The sequence below is a fragment of the Artibeus jamaicensis genome, unplaced genomic scaffold, assembly GCF_021234435.1.
Source record: "Artibeus jamaicensis isolate MK-2021 breed Jamaican fruit bat unplaced genomic scaffold, CSHL_Jam_final scaffold_474, whole genome shotgun sequence".
Lineage (NCBI taxonomy): Eukaryota > Metazoa > Chordata > Mammalia > Chiroptera > Phyllostomidae > Artibeus > Artibeus jamaicensis.
In genome coordinates, this window is record NW_026522046.1 from 24190421 (window position 1) to 24208698 (window position 18278).

General features: G+C 41.9%; 1 protein-coding gene, 1 long non-coding RNA gene and 1 pseudogene across 2 annotated transcripts in view; 2 read left to right on the plus strand and 1 right to left on the minus strand.

Annotated features, from left to right (window-relative positions):
* Positions 1 to 2388, plus strand: part of LOC128625773 (uncharacterized) — a 39719-nt gene extending 37331 nt beyond the window's left edge. The window contains 2 exon segments of the mRNA XM_053657732.1: positions 1936 to 2344; positions 2346 to 2388. Of these exon segments, the coding sequence (XP_053513707.1) occupies positions 1936 to 2344; positions 2346 to 2388 (452 nt within the window).
* On the plus strand, positions 496 to 1826 carry LOC119046047 (60S acidic ribosomal protein P0-like; annotated as a pseudogene).
* Positions 2389 to 12966: 10578 nt separating the features above from the next.
* LOC128626293 (uncharacterized) lies at positions 12967 to 17194 on the minus strand. The gene is made up of 3 exons (XR_008390219.1): positions 17136 to 17194; positions 13783 to 13872; positions 12967 to 13358 (listed from the first exon to the last, which is right to left on the minus strand). It is a non-coding gene; the product is annotated as an uncharacterized LOC128626293 (long non-coding RNA).
* Positions 17195 to 18278: the final 1084 nt, after the last annotated feature.

An 18278-nucleotide genomic window follows, 5' to 3' on the forward strand; every position in this document is an offset into this window, starting at 1 on the left:
TCAAAGTGATGGATGGATGGATAGATAAGGAATGCTAAAAGGAGCTGACAGACAGATACAAAACTGTCTTTTTACACAAGATTGGGAAGAGAAATCAACTGTCCCTCCACTGGACAAAATTCCTTTTCACATTTATGGACAGGGGTCCTTTGTGTTGCTCTCATTTTTTTTAAAGCTGTCTCTTTTTAGGAGCAGAAGTGTTTTTTATTTTATTTTATTTTATTTTATTTTATTTTATTTTATTTTATTTTTTAAAGATTTTATTTATTTATTTTTAGAGAGAGGGGAAGGGAGGGCGAAAGAGTGGGAAACATCAATGTGTGATTGCCTCTCATGTGTCCCCTACTGGGGACCTGGCCTGCAACCCAGACATGTGCCCTGACTGGGAATTGGATTGGTGACCCTTTGGTTTACAGCCCGTGCTCAATCCACTGAGCTACACCAGCCAGGGCTGCTCTGGGTTTTTTTTGTTTGTTTATTTGTTTTTTACCATTTATGAATTGTAAATGGCTCAAAGAGACTAAAAGGAGGTAATTCAGAAGGATCAAAAAACAGAACACCCAGTAATTTTTTTTTTTGCCATTTCGAAGGCTTGCACAAATTTTCCTGAATGTTGTCAGAATAGTTCATCCTTTTTCCACAGTATACAGTTTATGTTTGTTAAAAAATAACCTGTCTCTCTCTGGGAGCCCTTGTGAGAGTGACATCATCTTTAAACCCTGCGTGGCAATCTCTGACGCACTGCCGTGAGGCCCAGGAAAGACAGGGTGCCCTGGAAATCCGACTACTTCCTGAAGATCATCCAGCTTCCGGATGATTATGCAAAATGTTCATTGCCGGAGCAGACAGTGTGGGCTCCAAGCAGATGCAACAGGTCTACGTGTCCCTCCGAGGGAAGACTGTGGTGCTGATAGGCGAGAACACCATGACATGCAAGGACATCCAAGGGCATCTGGAAAACAGCCCAGCTCTGGAGAAACTGTTGCCTCATTTCCAGGTGGAATGTGGGCTTTGTGTTCACCAGGGAGGACCCCCCTGAGATCAGCAACAGGCTGCCAGCCAATAAGGTGCCAGCTGCCACACGTGCTGGTGCCATCGCCCCATGCGAAGTCATTGTGCCAGCCCAGAGCACTGGCCCGGGGCCGGAGAGGACCCCCTTCTTCTAGGCTTTCAGCATCACCACTAAAATCTCCAGGGGCACCATTGAAATCCTGAGGGATGTACAGCCGATTAAGACTGGAGACAAGGTGGGAGCAAGCACAGACACACTGCTGACATGCTGAACATCTCCCCGTTCTCCTTGGGGCTGACCATCCAGCAGGTGTTTGACAATGGCAGCACCTACCACCCGGAAATGCTTAGCATCACCGAGGAAACTGCATTCCCACTTCCTGGAGGGTGTCCACAATGTTTCCAGCGTATGTCTGCAGATTGGTTACCCAACTCTTGTTACCTCAGTACCCCATTCTATCATCAATGGGTACAGGCAGGTTCTGGCGTTGTCGGTGGAGACTGATTACACCTTCCCACTTGCTGAGAAGGTCAAGGCCTTCATGGCTGATCTATCCGCTTTTGTGGCTGCTGCCCCTGTGGCCACTGTCACCACTGCTGCTCCTGCTGCTGCCACCAGGGTAGAGGCGAAGGAAGAGTCAGAGGAGTCAGATGAGGGTATGGGATTTGGTCTCTTTGATTCAGCACCAAAGAGCAACCAGCTCAGACAGTTTTTATTTGTGAAACATGAGAATAAAGGGTTACTACTTCTCTTAAAAAATAATAATAACCTGATACTTCTGGTATGGCTTGTTATTGTGAATTATTCAAAATGATAGGGAGTTTTATATTGGTGGGTACAATTAATTACCTATAAAACTCATACCTGACGACAGAGGGTAAATTATCACTGTAAAACATTATTTTTTTGCTCTTGCATCTCAGCCACCCACACACCATCCAGACTGAGGAAAATCAGGAAACTTCGGGGCCATGTGAGCCAAGGCCACGGCTGCATGGACAAGCACAGGAAGCGCCTGGGAGGTCAAGGTAACGCTGGTGGCTTGCATCAGCACAGGATCAACCTCGGCAAATACCACCCAGGTCACTTTGGGAGAGTCGGTGTGAGGCATGACCACTTACAGAGGAGCCAGAGCTTCTGCCCCACTGTCAACCTGGACAAACTGTGGGCCTCGGTCAGGGAGCAGACACAGGTAAACGCTGCCAAAAACAAGACCGGAGCCACTCCCATCGCAGATGCGGTGTGATCGGGCTACTGCAGAGTCCTGGGGAACGAAACGCTCCCAAAGCAGCCTGTCCTGGTGAAGGCCACGTTCCTCAGCACAAGAGCTGAGAAGATTAAAGAGTGTCGGTGGGGCCTGTGGGCCGGTAGCTTGAAGCCACACCGAGGGGAGTTCATTTAATGCTCACAAGTGCTTTACCAAAAAAAATAACATTTTAGTAATATGAATATGTTTATATAAGACTAGGTTACCGAAAAATATGACTGTTGGACATATTAAGGTTAGAATTGCCAAATAAAATACAGGACTCCTAGTTAAATTTGACTTTCAAATAAACAATTTTTTACTATTGTGTCAAATATTAAAAGAAAAGAAAAAATGGCTGTTGGGTAATCGACTACAACTTCTATCTCCCTAGGCTTGGTTTTAATCTGAATTTTCTACTAACAGATATTAGTTTCAAGCCATAGAATAAGCTGAAAAGTTTTTTACAAAAACTTTCCTTTTATTACCCATTGTAGGGGAGGAAAAGGTTGTCCTGGATCCTCCTGTGACCCCTGTGAATCAGGCCAGTGGCACAGGACAAGTGGCACGGAGAAACTGATACAGACAGCTGAACAATCCGACCCGGCGATTTACAACCAGCTACAGAAGATGCCTTCCCTAGAGATAACCTCAGTTGTAGTTCAGCTCCAGACCTAGCAAAGCAGTAAAACCAGGTGGGTCAGGCCAGGACCAGCTGCCGTGACTAATGAGCCCCTGCCCTGGTGTGACCAATCAGTGAAGATCACGACCCTGAAAGAATGACCCTGAGAAACTGATAAATATTCTGCTGCAACCCTCCTCTAAGATTTCCCACCTGCAAGAGAGAGATAAAAACCCTCAAGACAATGACCCAGCACATGCTCTTTTTCTGGGGACCATGCCTGCACCATTCCTTTCCCCTTCTTCTTGCTGCACAAGTGTATCTCCTAAACTCTAAGGGACCCAGCAAGACTTGCAACCAGTGAACAAAAGGCAGCAGTAGCTCATCCTACCCTAACCCCCCTGAACCTGTGTCTAAGGCACCCTTTTCTCTGACTTCCCAGTGAGCTAAAGCAGCCCAGCTTCAACGCCCCTGTTGCTTCTTCTATGTTAAACCCTTCCTTGTTTCACTGTTCCCAACTTTAATAAATGTACCCTCATAGTCACCTGGACTTGTGTTGAGAAGTCTTTCTTGCACAAAGTCAAGAACCCATATACTCCTGGCTGGCCAGAGGGAGACCTGATCAGGGCCAGGTCCCCTGTCAGGTGACACCTGGATGGGTCTGAGAATTAAACCGACCAAGACAGGTTAACAAAAGAAAAGCATACAAATTTCATTTAATGTAAATTTTATGTGACACAGAAGCCTTCTAGGAAATGAAGACAGAAAAAAAGGGTTAATACAGAATAGTTTTTTTTTTTAGAATTTTATTTATTTACCTTTAGAGCAGAAGGGAAGGAGAGAGGGAGAGAAATATCAATATATGGTTGCCTCTGGTGCACCCCTTGCTGGGAACTGGCCCCTGCTGGGAACTGGCCTGCAACCCACGAATGTGCCCTGACTGGGAATAGAACCGCAATCGTCTGGTTCGCAGGCCCGCACTCAATCCACTGAGCTACACCAGCCAGGCAAATCCAGAACAGTTTTTATGCCAGGTCGATGAAGAGTGGACGGACAGTCATGGAGAAATATGACAGGTCAAAAAGTACAGAGTAAGTGGAGTAACCTGGGAGAAAATTAGCAAAATCTGTTCATTTGGATTCTCTCCCTGTCCCATTGTCTTTAGAAATAAGGATGCTCTCTTCCAGGTCATAACATCAGGGTTTCATGACCTGCTTCAGGGAAGAAAGGTCAGGAGGGCATCAAAGTGATCTTCCTGTGTCTGCTGTTTTCTCAGACTCCTTCAGCTTAAAATATTCAATATGCCAAGGCGCCATATTTGGGGAAGCACATCCTGAACCCCATGACTATCCAAAACAATGCTAAGCTTCGGTTATTACATGCATCTACGTGAATACCACCAGGAACAACTGCCCAGAAGGGGAGTGATCTGACCACGTTAACTTCTGGGGCAGGAATGGGCAGCGTGTGGTGACATCCCAACACACCCACTCATATCACTTGACGCAGATTCAATGATGATAACCAGTCACAACTTTCTAGCTCATTCAGGACACTGAAGAACACACTCCTTCCTCTTTTCTAATAGAAACTAAGTACCTAAGTAAGCATAACTCCTGAATGCAGGACACCTCACAGGAATTTGACAAATATGACATATTTTCTTCCTTACTGCATTATACATAATTTATCTTTTTGGACAGGTCACATAGACCTCAGCTTGCTCAACAGTCCGTTTGTTCATTGTACCTACTCTGCAAAGCAAAGGAAGAAGTTATAATGCAGTGAAGGAACAGTGTTTCCCCTAACATCAAGTAAGGCCACAACAGTATGAATAACAAAGAGGGTAAAATTCTAGAAAAGTTTCAGAAGTAGGGTCAATAGTTTGATGTGTAGTTAAATAGGAGAAATAAAACATGGCAGGAACTGAAAATTATGCCCAGGCTTCTGGGTTTTGGAGCTGAATAAAAGGTGGCAGGGCTGTCCATCACTGAGCTGGAAAACAGGGGAGGAGAAGCAGATTTGGTTTCTTTGTAAAAGAGACCATGTAAAGGTGGGACCTGAATTGCATTGCTTTTCTCTTGTGAATATTTCCCATGCCTTCATAGGCTTTTCCACATTTTATTTTTAGCTAGCAAACTACATTAAATTTCAGTTCATTTTCTCTTTTAGAAAAGCAGGCACCTATACCATCCCATCAGAGTTTCTGATCAGCTTGAGATTATCAGCCTGAGATGATTTAGAATGTCAAAAGTAGGTCTTTTGACATACTAAAAGTAGCTTGAAGATCCCCTCCGCCATGTGCCTGGCTCACAATTGGTGCCCTATAGAATAATTGCTGAGAAATAAATCTTTTTTAATATCTCATTTAATTCTAGTATATAGTTCTAATATCTACTAGAAACTCTTGTTCCTGGCTCCTGGGGTCTGCAGCATTATGGATGAGATGAGACAAGTTCACACAGACTACCTAGTCCTATGGAGGAAAAGGGTTGGCGTGACTTCCCTCTCAAGAGAAGCAACTTGACCCCCGCCTTGACAAGTTTTTATTTGGTTCAATTTGCACAGGAATACAAGGTGTATATGTAAAGCTCATCAATCATTGTCAGGCAGAAATGATTAAATAATAGATAACATTCAAAGAACTCTGAGGGCTTATTCTAAGTCAGGGTCAGAAGTTAAAGGGCCATAAAACTTTGGGGAACAAACTCACTTCATGCTTGGACCCTTATCATTTAAATTGAGGGTATTAGCAAAGTAGGTTTCATAAAATTTTATGCATTCTTTCTTAGGCCCAACTCCCCTAGGAAACCTGCCCTTTCCAGCACAGGCTCATGCCCACCTCCAGCATTTTTTCAGGCCAGGAAAGCTAGGCAGCAAAGAGACTTCTTGCAGACAGAATAAGGATTCATGCTATGTCAAAGCCAAGGGGCAAGGGTCCATCATCCCCTTTTTCTACAGCCTTCCCAGTCCTTCCCTGAGGGCCCCTTCCTGACCATGCCTGCCTTAGGTTGTTCCCCTTTTGAGGAATCTTACCCATCATTGGCTAAACAGTCATCTTTTGGCTATCCGGGGCCAAGCATGGTGAAGAGAAAGGGGGCAGAGGTGGTGCCCCTACCAGGAAGATAAGCTTTGTCTCCTTAGTGGCTTATGGTCCCAAGGTCTCTCACTCAGCCTTAGCCATGGGGGGGTTACAGCTTCTGAAACCAGACAGGGCAGTTTCCAACAGTTCATAATCACTTACTATTACCTGAAACATATTTGATTTTTCTTAAGTGTGTAAGGTTTATTTTGGTCTACTTACATAGCTAGTGTTGCCTAATTAGTCACGACCTCACCTATTATAACAACACTAACAGTTGAGAATGTCACAAACTCAGTTTCAAAATCTGTGCTGGCTTCCTATGTGAAATAAGATTCAAGCTTTCCAAGTTTATGGCCTTTGATAATGTGGCTTCTGCCTACACTTCCTGGTATATTCTTTCTCCGAAACATGACCTGAATTCACACAGTGCCAGTTTCTCTTCCTTTCCCTACTCATAGTCTCACTCCACTCAGAGCGAAAACACTAAACTCAAATGTCACCACCACCAGATTCTGTTTGGCATCCTCCTGCACTGTAGAGCTTGCCCAGTTGTCACAAGCAAAAATTGTCTGCTAAGGAAGTTTTTAAAAGTTTCATTCCAAGGACTCTAGATTGGAATATCAAATCAAAGTTCTTTTTCTAGATTACAATTGATCTAGGCAATTAAAATAAATACTGCTAGCATGCTTGAAAAGAAAAATTTTGATAATATGTTTAAATATCAAGCAGAGGGAACATTTCTCACACCATTTTTTAAATCCAAAGTATTATTCAAATACAATAACCAGATATATTTTGTAAACATATCTTGTGAAGCACTTGTTTTAAATAGTTAGACCTTCTGTTATGACAGTTACCCACTTAATTTAAACTAGGGAATGAAAGGCAATGAACTCATTAAGTGCTCCACCAGCTGAAAATACACTGGTAAACAGTATAGAACTAAACTAAAATTGAGTCACTTGTGTCAGTAAAAAAGTGGAGGTGGGAGCAAAAACAGAACTTAACCTAACCTTCCTGGAATTTACAGCTCTTCTCAGAAATTGGCAGAGGACACCAGCCAGTCCCCAAACACCAACCAATCACAGACATTCACTTGTCTCTGGACTTCCTTGTTTTCCTGATTCAGCTACACTCATCCCAATAAGAAAGACCACCCCCCCCCCCGCAACCAATCAGCTTAAAAAGCCAAACAATTTACTTAATGCACAAAATCTTTTAATCTATGAGCAATCCAGAAGTCATTACTCTGATAGCCTTGAGTTACCCCGCTTACAGGTAGAAAACCTTGCAATGAACCCATCTTTCTGCTTTGTTTATTTAGTATGCAGAGCTTGGTTTTTTGACATCACAGATCAAGCTTTTCTCAATGAGTTTACATACCTCCATTTTAAATGGGTGGGGGATGAACAGTAAATAAGTTGTGTATCAAAGTGATCATGGCTGTCTCGAGATTTACTATTTTAAATAGGATGATTGAGTAGCCACTTCAGTATGGAAGGTCTGGGAAGGCCTCTCTGAGTAGGAAGTAAAAATCAAACTGAGATCTGAAGATGAAAAATAAGCAACAATGCAAAATTCAAAGGTAAAAGTTTTTTCCAAGCAGAGGGCCTTGAAGCACAGTGGGAAAGTCAAAAAGTGGCAGATGAGGTTGGTGAAAAGACAGAGTAAAGCACGTAGTTCTCTGTAGTTCTTTGTAAGCAGGGAGAGGAGTGTGGATTTAATTCTCTAAGCAAAGGAGAAACTATTGGTAGATTTTAAGAAGGGAAGCAACATAATCTAGATTATACTTTTGGTCATTTTTTTGTGTTGTTTTGTTTCATCACTCTGGAAGCTGTGTAGTGAATGGGTTTGGAGGTGAGGTTAATGGGAGGGATCCACTGGGGGGTGAGGCCAGTTGGAAGGGAGTAGTGAGATCCACAAGTAATTTCTGCTCAGACTGGGACAGTGTAGGAAGAGAAGAGGAATCCAATTTTGAAAATTGAGTCAAAAGAACTTGCTGATCCATTGGATGGAGGGGGAGTCAGGGAAGGAAAGGCATAAACTCATTTCAAAATACCTTACAAACTTTGCAGTCTTTAGAATTCTTTGCAGTGTCTGACTTACAGGTTCCTTGTTAACTAATGAATTAAACACTGACCCCTGCTCATTTTTATTTGTATTTTTGCACACAAAAATGTTTTTGACTTGACATTTTAAAAATAATTAATATTGTACAAATGGAACAGGTTGAAGAGTGACTGGAAAATTAGTGGAACCAACTCTTTAAAGAAGTTTGGTGTAGGAGGAAAAAATGGTCATGAAAGGAGACTTGACTTGGGGTGGCGAACCCACAATATAGTGTGCAGATGACTGCCCCCACCATGTCGCAGAATGGTGTCCCTAAACCTGACTACCAGTAATTTTGTTGAACAGTGTCACCCCAGTAAGTTCAACTTAAAATATAAATAAAGCAGTTTTAATTAGAGGTCATGTTCCTCCATTATCCCTCTAGAATGGAAGCACTTACATTGCTCTGGGGACCTACCCAGTCCCAACCCCTTGTGGTCTCAGCGCAGCCGCAGGACGAGGTAGCCCCATGCTGCAGATAAATCCCCGTAAGGAGACCAAAACCATGGGTCACTATTAGCCGATGTCACATGACTCCACACAAGCCCCACCGCTCCCGATATCTGGATGCCCGCTTCTCAAACTAGCTTCAGAATCCGGGTAGGGTGGTGCCAACGCCTGGGAGGGCGTACATGGTGTGACATCAGTGCTCACGTCAGCCGGGAACAGTGTCTAGTGTGCCTTGGGCTCCCGGCGGGCTCCAGGTGTTGGGAAAGGGGTGAGCGTGACGTCATCTTCTGCTGGGACAGGGATGGAGCTAAATCGTCTACCCCCAACCGCTTCTTTGGTTCTTGGCCCCGGCAGGGGGCAGGGAGGTCTGGGTAGTGAGTTCGTGGTTCGCGCGCTATTTTAGAGCTTCTTCGGACCTCTGGTGCTTCTGCCCCAAATCCTTATAAAACTCGGTTGTAGGTGGTATTCAGTTTAGAATGGAAATACCAAAGTTTCAGATCAGTGCAATTTGCACAAGCTTACACAGCAGAGCTGCATACCAGATAGTCTAGGAATTCTCTTCACCATAAAAGGAATATTAAACATATCTTATGGAATGGTGTGGCGTGATCCGTGTAAAGCGCCTTACATCCTACTCATCTGCGGCGGGTCTGTCCATGCACCCAGAACAGAGACCAGTTCTGAGTTCTAGCCGGTCCCCAGCGCCTCGGCACAAAAGAGAAAGTTTGCACACTGAGCAAAAAGGCCTGCAGTCCAGACTGCAGAGTTTATCCAGCAACAGGTGAGAAAATGTAGGCGTCTCAGCTGCATCCACTAACACACACGTAGGCACACATCCAAACGGGCACCCTACCTTGCCGTTTGCTGTTGCTGTTGATGATGATGTCATTTTTACCGGCAGAACGTAGGGGGAATACACAAAGTGAGCTCGTTTCCTACACTCATCCGTCCTGACAATCGAGAAGTCAAACGGCTCCTCCGGCTCCGCTCGTCTGATGAGTCACCGTCTCCTTTTCTCTCTTGTTCTCTAATTCCACTAGATAAGATTTCATCAAATGACCTCTACCTTACTCCGTCGAATTGATTCATTTGTCTAATTAATATTTATTGATGTTTAATCATTAAGCATCACCAAACGTTGCCAGTTTTACCCCTTCTTGGCACCTAGTGGCATTAAGCTTCTTCCTGCCTGGATCGGTGAGATAAGGAGTGTGTCTGTCGGGTTACCTTCAGACCCAGCAAGTAATTGCCACTGCGCGGCGCTCCAGAGCTCTTCGCCAGAGACAGGCAACTTCCCAAAGTCAAAGGTTCAGAAATAGCCAAGTAAAGACAATGAATTTCTGGTAAAGAAAATTATTGTGAACACACTAAAAAGACAGTTTGCAAACCTGTAGCACGCAAGCCAAAACGTGGAATGAGGCTCAGGGGTAAGAAGTTTGCATAGTGAAAGGAGTGTCTTAGCAGTGACTGGTAATTAAGCGAAATTAATGACTAAACCGGTTTTATCTGCTCGGGAGCTGGTTTTGGTTTGCTTTTGATTTTAACACGACATGGCAGTAGCTTCCGTGGGGGTCAACCCTGGTGACTATGAGCAGAGCGCCCCTCCCCAACCAGGCAGGGCATCCAATTTCTAACAATGACCCTTAGTGGTGATATGAAGTACCCACTGGATTTTACCCTGATTTTCTTTCTTTTACACTTTCTTCCTTTTCCCCCTAACTTCCAATATAATTTGTCATTTATCTCTTTCTCTGGGAGCTATTTTAGATTATAGCTCAGCTAAACTGTTAAATATTTTTAACAATATATTCATGGCTAATGTTGTCATGATGTCAATTTTTAAAATAAACTATTTAATTTAACTCTGCACCTAACCCTGACATGACATTCACATTTAAAAGAAACTACCTAGGCATTTGCCCAAATGAACAAGAAAATGGAATTCTAGCTTCATCCATGTAGAAAAAATACTCCCATTCATATTAATGTCTGCATTACGACACCCACCAACTAGCAAGCTCCCAGCTGTGCTCCCTGGACTTCCTGAGCACGCCCAGGTTTGTGTGTCACGTGTCCTCCGCAGAAGTCCCTTATGTCACTCTCTTGCTCTGGCTTTCTCTTTTTGCTGTCCACTTCTCATGAAGGTGTTCAACAGACATCTGCAGGCAGTGGCCCATGTGAAAACGCCGTTAAGGATGCTGAGGGTACTAGCGCCTGGGGCCATGACACTGACCTTCACCCCCAGGGCCTCGCCCAGCATCCTGTAGAACAGTCTCACAGTTGCCCATGAAAAGAGAGGTTTCTGCTTTAGGCTCTCAGCTCTCAGTGGCTTAAAAGTAATGGAAAGTGGGGAGGGGGGGGAGCGGAGCACATCTTCTTAAAAATAAGCAACAGTTTTTAGACACAGAACAATCCCAATCCTTACAAGAATAACTCTCTGACCAGTTTGCTGATAAGTGCTGAGTGCCAAGGTGACAACAGAGGTCATTTGGAGAATACACAATCCTTTGCCCTCTACTCGTGTCCAAGGACAACCTTAGCACCCCTCTCTTCTACCAGCTTCTCTCCAGCTGTTGCAAGGGCTTTGGCAGTTCTGATGCTTTCTTACTGCTCTTTGGAGCCAAGAAAGCGAGCAGACTAACTGGTTCTTGATAGCTGGCACTAGTCACTAGTCTCTGGTCTAAGCTCTCCCATTCCCATGGCACTTGGTTCAGTTGATGAACTCACCTCCATGTTCTGGCTTAAGGGGAAATTGCTTATGTTTTGTTCAAACACGAGTATATGTACAGTATGGACCTCTGTGCATTCCCATGAAAACTCCCAAAGATTTAACTAAGATTTTGCTAAATGGTCACAAAGGTAATTTACATAGCTTTTCTCTTTGGCATTAAAATAGTTATGCTATTGAGCACTTTCAAATCAATACATTGAAGTACTGTGTATTTTCAAATTAATGTATGAGTACTAGTACAATTAGTACTATGTGCAGAGAGAAAAAAAGGATGAGCAGGTCCCCGCCGCTGACCCATGATGCACATGCAGCACAGGAAAGAGAAACTTGGTTTGTCTCGAGGCACGGACTCTTGGGATTGTTGGTTACCACAGCATAAACTAGCCTCTCCTGATTGATAAGCGCCGACAGTAAGTCGGCAAAACAAATGTGATTTCTGTCCCAGTGGATCTTATAGCAGAGGTATTGCTGTAAAACAAAGATGTGATTATGTTCCCATCTCTGCTTTGAAACTTTCAATATCTTCCCATTGCTTGAAGAATAAAGTCCACACTCTCGGATTGGCATTCGAGGCCCTTTATTGCTTGCCTCCGAACGATACTTCTACTTCCCTTCTCCCATCTATTTCATGGTCCAGCCAAGCTGGACTTCTGGCTATTTACAGGCTCAACCCATCTGCTTTCAAAACCCTGCCTGAACCTTCACCCATGCCATACCTTCAACCTGGGACACCTTTGTCCATGTTTATATGTCATGGTTTACTACCCTGTGCTTGTCAAATACTTCTTGCCACCCCCTACTAGCCCTTTGAGAACACTCATAACAATCCTAGTTACATGTTCCAGTCACTGTCTTCCTCCAGGGCTGTAAACTCCTTGAGAAGCCCACGGGCTCAGGGATATATAAGGACTTGCATTTTGTTAAATGAATGGATGACTTACTGAATCTTTCAAGGCTCATTAGACATGCTGTCAATTCCATGTGTTAGTTTCCTATTACTGCTATTAACAAATAACTCCACAATTAATGGCTTAAAAGAATACAAATCTACAGTTCTGCAGAAGTTGGCAGGGCTGTACTCCTTTCTGGAGGCTTTAGAGGAGAATCTGTTTCCCTGCTTTTTTGAGCCACTGGAGGCTGCCCACATTCCTTGGCTTATGACCCTTTTATTTCATCTTCAAAGCCAGAGGTGTGGCACCTCTCTGAACATTCTTTCAGAGTCAGTTCTCCCTCTAACTAATAACTCAGCCAGAAAAGTTTCTCCAATTTTAAAGACCCATGTAATTAAAATGAGCTCCCCTGGATAATCCAGGCTAATCTTCCCATCTCCACACATTTAATCATTTTCCCTTTGCCATGTAAGGTAACATCCAGGTATTAAAACAAGGACATCTTAGGGGAATCATTCTTCTGCCTACCACATTCTAGTCTTTTCTTTTTCCTCTCTCCAGCTTGGTGTTTACCGTTCAACATCAGGCAAATGAAGCCTTCCCTAAAAAGCATCAGGGGTGTCCTAGAAGTAGGAAAACCATGTATGGTTCAATCTTAGACACGTTGGAGAGTGAAAGGAGTACTATTAACATCTATACCAGAACGACAGGTATACACTGCACCGACCAGACCTTGAAGGGTGAAACTGTAACGGAGCCCAGGTCCAGCTGCCTGCCGTAATGAAAGCCAAACTCATGAGACAAGTGCGGGTGAGAAAGAAAGTACTTTATTCAGATGCCAACAATCTTAAGATAGGGGACCCTTGTCGCAAAGCCTATCTTAACATCTCAGTGCAGGCAGAGGTTCTGATAAGGAGGGAGAAGGAAAGCAGATCAAAGATCGAGGAAGGAGGTTGAAAAGTTCTGTACAGGCAGATGAGCACAGTTCACTCCGATGAGGCAAGTGACGGTTCGGTGTGAGTCATCGTGGTTTAGTCGCCTCGGCTTTAGGTTATCTTGGCTTTCCGTCCTTCTGGCTCCATTGTGTGCACGTCAGCAAGTCTCCCAGAGCTGAGATGACTGAAGGTCAGAGTCTGTATCTTTAGAAGTTAGTTCCCAGGATTCTTACACAAACACGCTGTTTATTTACGAGCTCCCTAGTAGAGTCAATTACCTATTGTTTACAGAAACAATGTCAAAAGAATGGTGGGGTGGGTTACAGTCCCCCGGTCACAAACTGGGTGTGTGACCCGTGTGAGCCGGAGTTGGAGCAACATTATTATGCACTTCTACACTCTGTCCAGCCTGGTGTCTTAGAGAGAAATCAAGGAAACATCAGGAGACTTTACTTTCCTCGGAAAATATGTGCTTCAGGCTGGAGATGGGACACTTATCTGGCTCAACAGGCAAAACAGGATCTTTTTCTCCACTGCTTCAACAGTATAAAAGTAACAATATAAAGCAATAGAATGTGTATATTAGGGGCCTTAGACTTCTACCTATGATATATATTATTAATATTAACTCACAATTTGACACTTGTCTCCAATCAGTTTTGTTTATGATGAAGCCTCCTTTAGCAGGTCGTTCCTACATACCTTGTAGTCTCATGACAAACGTTGAAAAGAATTCCAGGTCAGCAAACTGGGAATTTGCTCATCTTGTTCTTGTAAAGGGTGAATTCTCAGCTTTGGAGAGAAAGGAAAAAATACAAAAGGAAGGATCCCCTAGCTTTTCTTTTATCTGATTAAGGCTTTTCATTTCAAAGTTTGTTCATCCTTGATCATACAAGAGCCAAAAGATATTTCAGGAAATTATTTTGTGATGTTATTATGCAAATAAAATGTGTTTACTCAAGGTCAGCGATTACTTTGCAGTTGCAAAATAGTGACTTTCCAATTCTATGATTCCCTCCACATTTTCCTGTATGAAAGAAATTTGTGTTCTTCCACATCCATCTTTTCTTTCCACTTTGTACTCTTATATTTTTAATAATATTCATGATATGGATTTACATTTTTTGTTTTCATTTATTCAGTGTGTTATATTATAATTCATGGCTTATTTCTTTGGGGGGGGGGGCTGAGCTCAGCAGTGGTTTTGCCTGGGTTGAACAGTGGCAACACATCAGCAACATCAGCAACAACGTAACTCTTCCCACATATTTTCTGGCAGGTGGCTGAGTCCACCCAGTGGAATCTGTGATACAGGAGGCGGACTACACATGGCAAATATCATTGCCGGTTTGATAGTTGTATTTTAACTTTGTTTCTAATGTTTGCTACAATTTTTATAGTCAAATCTATCACTATTTTCTTCTATTATGTTTGGATTTTGAGTCATAATTAGGCAAATACTACTATAAATTCTAACATTACATTTTTCCTGTCATAAGTGATTTGAAATCTACAAATATTACTTGTTTTGAAGTCTTCACCACATACAGGTGAAGTAATCAGTCATCTAATAACTAAAAGTTTTTACATCTCTTTTTTCTTTTTTTAAATTGTTTTTATTTCTTTTTAAAGACTGTGTTTAGGATAACCTGATATTGACCCTTTAGAAAGTAGTTTACTATCTTATGTGGAAAAAATCCTAAACCCAACACCTAATATAGTGCCTGGTATTTACCAGATTTTCTGCCAATATTCACTAAATGAAGGGGTAAATATGAGGGAGGAAAAATACAGGCATGCAGATGTTTTTTGCTGAACTAGTACATGAAGAATTGGCTGAAATCTAAAAAGCCAATAGTGGAGAAATGATTAAATAAGCTAAAATATCTGCTTCACTAAAATGCTGTAGTACTGAAAAATGATGAATCTGAAAGATTCATAATATGGTAAAGATATGAATTTAACTGTGCCGTGTTTTTTCTGCATTTGTGTTGTAGATTTAAAAAGCAAATTACTAAATTATCAGGAAAAATATCTATTAAATACACACACACATCAAAGAAAAATAGACTGGAAGAAAAGGTAGTAAGATTCTAACAGGGAATTGTATATCCCTATTTTTCAAACTTTCTGTTTCTGATGAAAAACTACATTTTGTTAAATATTTATTCTCTGACTCATAGCTGTTCTTAAACTCTGAATGCAGCGAAGGGAAATCATTTAAAAATTAAGAGAATTAAACGTTTACACAGAGGTACTGTACAGAAAGCTCACCAAACAAGTGACTGCAGGAGCCCAATTACATACAAAGACCACAGTAAATGCTTTTTGCATTTTTGGGAGGCTGTGTGGCTTGGAGTCTCAGCTCTCTTCTCAGTAAATGAGAATATTTTGACTATGGCAGCTATCTTGCATGTGATATAGCATTGACTGTTTTCAATTAATGTCTCAATGTGATCGCTATCAACTTCAGCTGGTCTACCTGACCATGGAGCATCATCCAGCAAGAAATCTCCAGCGTGAAACTTTGCAAACCACTTTGACACGTTTGATCAGTCACAGCACCTTCTCCATACACTGCACAAATCTTTTTTTTGCATTTCAGTTGTGTTTTTACCTTTCTTGAAATAATGAAGCACGATATGCCAAAAAATGTAGCATTTTGTTTTCCATCTTCGATATTAAAATGGCTACACAAAAAAATTCATTAATTTTGGTAAGTCCTTTTAAATGCACACTGACATGGCAGCTGTCATAATACAATCTAACAAAACTGTTTCACATAAAGTTAAAGACAACTAAGCACTACTAGAGCCATCATACAGAAAAACTGAAGTTTTGGGCCAACCAAATACTACCCCATAGAGTTAATGTGAGTGTTAAATGAGATAACACATAGAAATCGTTAGAACAGAACTGGCCTCTAAAGAGTGCTCAATACATATAAGCTGTTTTGTTTTTTGGTTTCTGAGTTATTTTTCTTAAATTATAAAATCTTGGTTACAATGCCCCCCTGTGTCTATACTTTGCAATATTTCTGATTTGAAAAAGTATTTATTACTTTAGATCAATGCAGCTGAAATGACAGCGCTAAGACTATGCATTGTCCACTCTTGTTTTACGTGGACTATGAAGATTAAAAAGCTCTCTTGAAAATATTGTTTTCATCTGACTATAAAAATAATGTACACTCACTATATAGAATTCGGGAAGTACTGAAAGCAATAAGGAATTGTAGCCATCACATTTTGGTGTGTTTTATTTTTTTCTATGTAAGTTTATATATGTGTATATTAGGTATGTCGGGTTTATTTTTACAGATCAGGATCGGTGCATTTTTTTACAGAAGATTACATTTTAGCATAAATGTATCATTTACATTAAAACAAGAGCAGAGAGATAACTGTGTAGATAATGGGAGCGATCCTTTGGTAAACAGAGGATATCTTGTCACCACACTCTCTCATGTTCACCATTAATAGGCAAATACAGTAGGTCCATTGAACTCCAATGGAAAAATTATTTACAGTGAAAACCCAACCTAATTTAGAAACACAAAACCACCTTATATGCAACTTGAGCAGAGATGTGTGAAAATCAGTTTGTCATACAAAGAAGGGTTTCTTCTTTAATATAATTATGAGAATTGTTGACTCAAGACACATCCAAACCCGCAGGGAATTTTTATAAGATTTTATTTGAGCCACACTGACAACAATGCCAGGAAGCAAAGTCTCAAATGCTCCAGAGATTGAGTTTTGCAGCTTCTTTTGTGCATTTGGAATTAATGAAGAAAGGTAAGGAAGATGACATTAAGGTGGGAGAAAGCAAGGCAAGGCCCGGGTGATAGGGTAATTAACAAAAGTATGTGCTTTCTTGAGGGCGGGTACCCTTAATTCAGTAGTGTGTTAAGTCAGATGCACAAAAATAATTGACAGGACTTGCTTCAGGCAAAGATAAACCTTTTACTGGAGAAGTTATACGTCTGGGGCATGATTTCCCAACCTCAACCTCCCCATTTAGGAGTTTATGATCAGCACGCCCTGTTAAGTTACCTTCCGTAGAACTCCTTTGTCATCCACAATGTACTGATGCTTTTTGAAACCATAGTTCTTTGAAGAAGAAGAGGGATACCAATCAGGAGTGGGGGAGATTAGAAAAACTCTTATGGTGTGGATTCAATTGGGGAGTATCAGTATTTCTTTGAATATATATTCCTTAGCTTTTACTCCTGAATGGGCCCATAAACAGGGACATCTCAGCAACAATGAGCACAGCTGGCCTCATTATTTGATTTCTAAATACCATCCCACAAAGAAAGAACTGGGGTTTCTTGGAGAAATGGTTAATTTCAGGTCTGAGACGGCCGAGTAGGGAAAGCACAGGGTGACTCAGTATTCTCTCAAACAAGGAACCACTCAAAGACTAATGGGGTATGCCAATTGCACTCAGAGCTGGTCTGAGGGGGCTTCCCCTGGGCAACTTTGGGGCAGCTTAAGCATAAAAAAAAAGACAGAAATGAATTACAATAGTGTCAGTAACAACACAGATTCCAGGAATTTCCCCCACCCCCAAATACAGTATTCTGATTAATAGGTGCGAGACAGCATTTGAGGATTTACATTTTCAAGCAGCTTGCAGGTCATGCTGACACCGCCTGTCCAAGAATCTCAGTTTGAGTAATAATGGATTATAAACCTTGGAGTTTAAAAAATATCTATGAAGAGAGAGAAAAAAAATAAAGAAGAGAGATAAAGAGAAAGCTCTTTTTTACAGAGGACTGCCAGCTGATAAATGTACAAGGAAAGGCAGGCTTAGAAAAATCACCATTTTGCAGTTCCCAGTATAGTAACTGACACAGGAAAGGATCATCAGCGAATGCCAAACGCATTAAGAGAAAGGCTCTTGGGGAACAGGTTATTCACACAGTTTCAAAATATCCTACTTATCATATCAAATTACTTACTGAGAACAGAACGAAAGTTATAGTTTTACCTGGGGACAATGTAGTGGACGCTATCATACAGGAAGTGATCAAATTTCACATCATCCAGTACAGGCACACGGACACTCAGTGCCTCCTAATGGATGCAGTGGGAAGTACACCATTACCTGTGGAATATTCTGGCCCAAAATGTTTAACCTGAATTTAACCATGAAGAGACAATCAGACACAGCTAGACTGTGGGACATTCTTT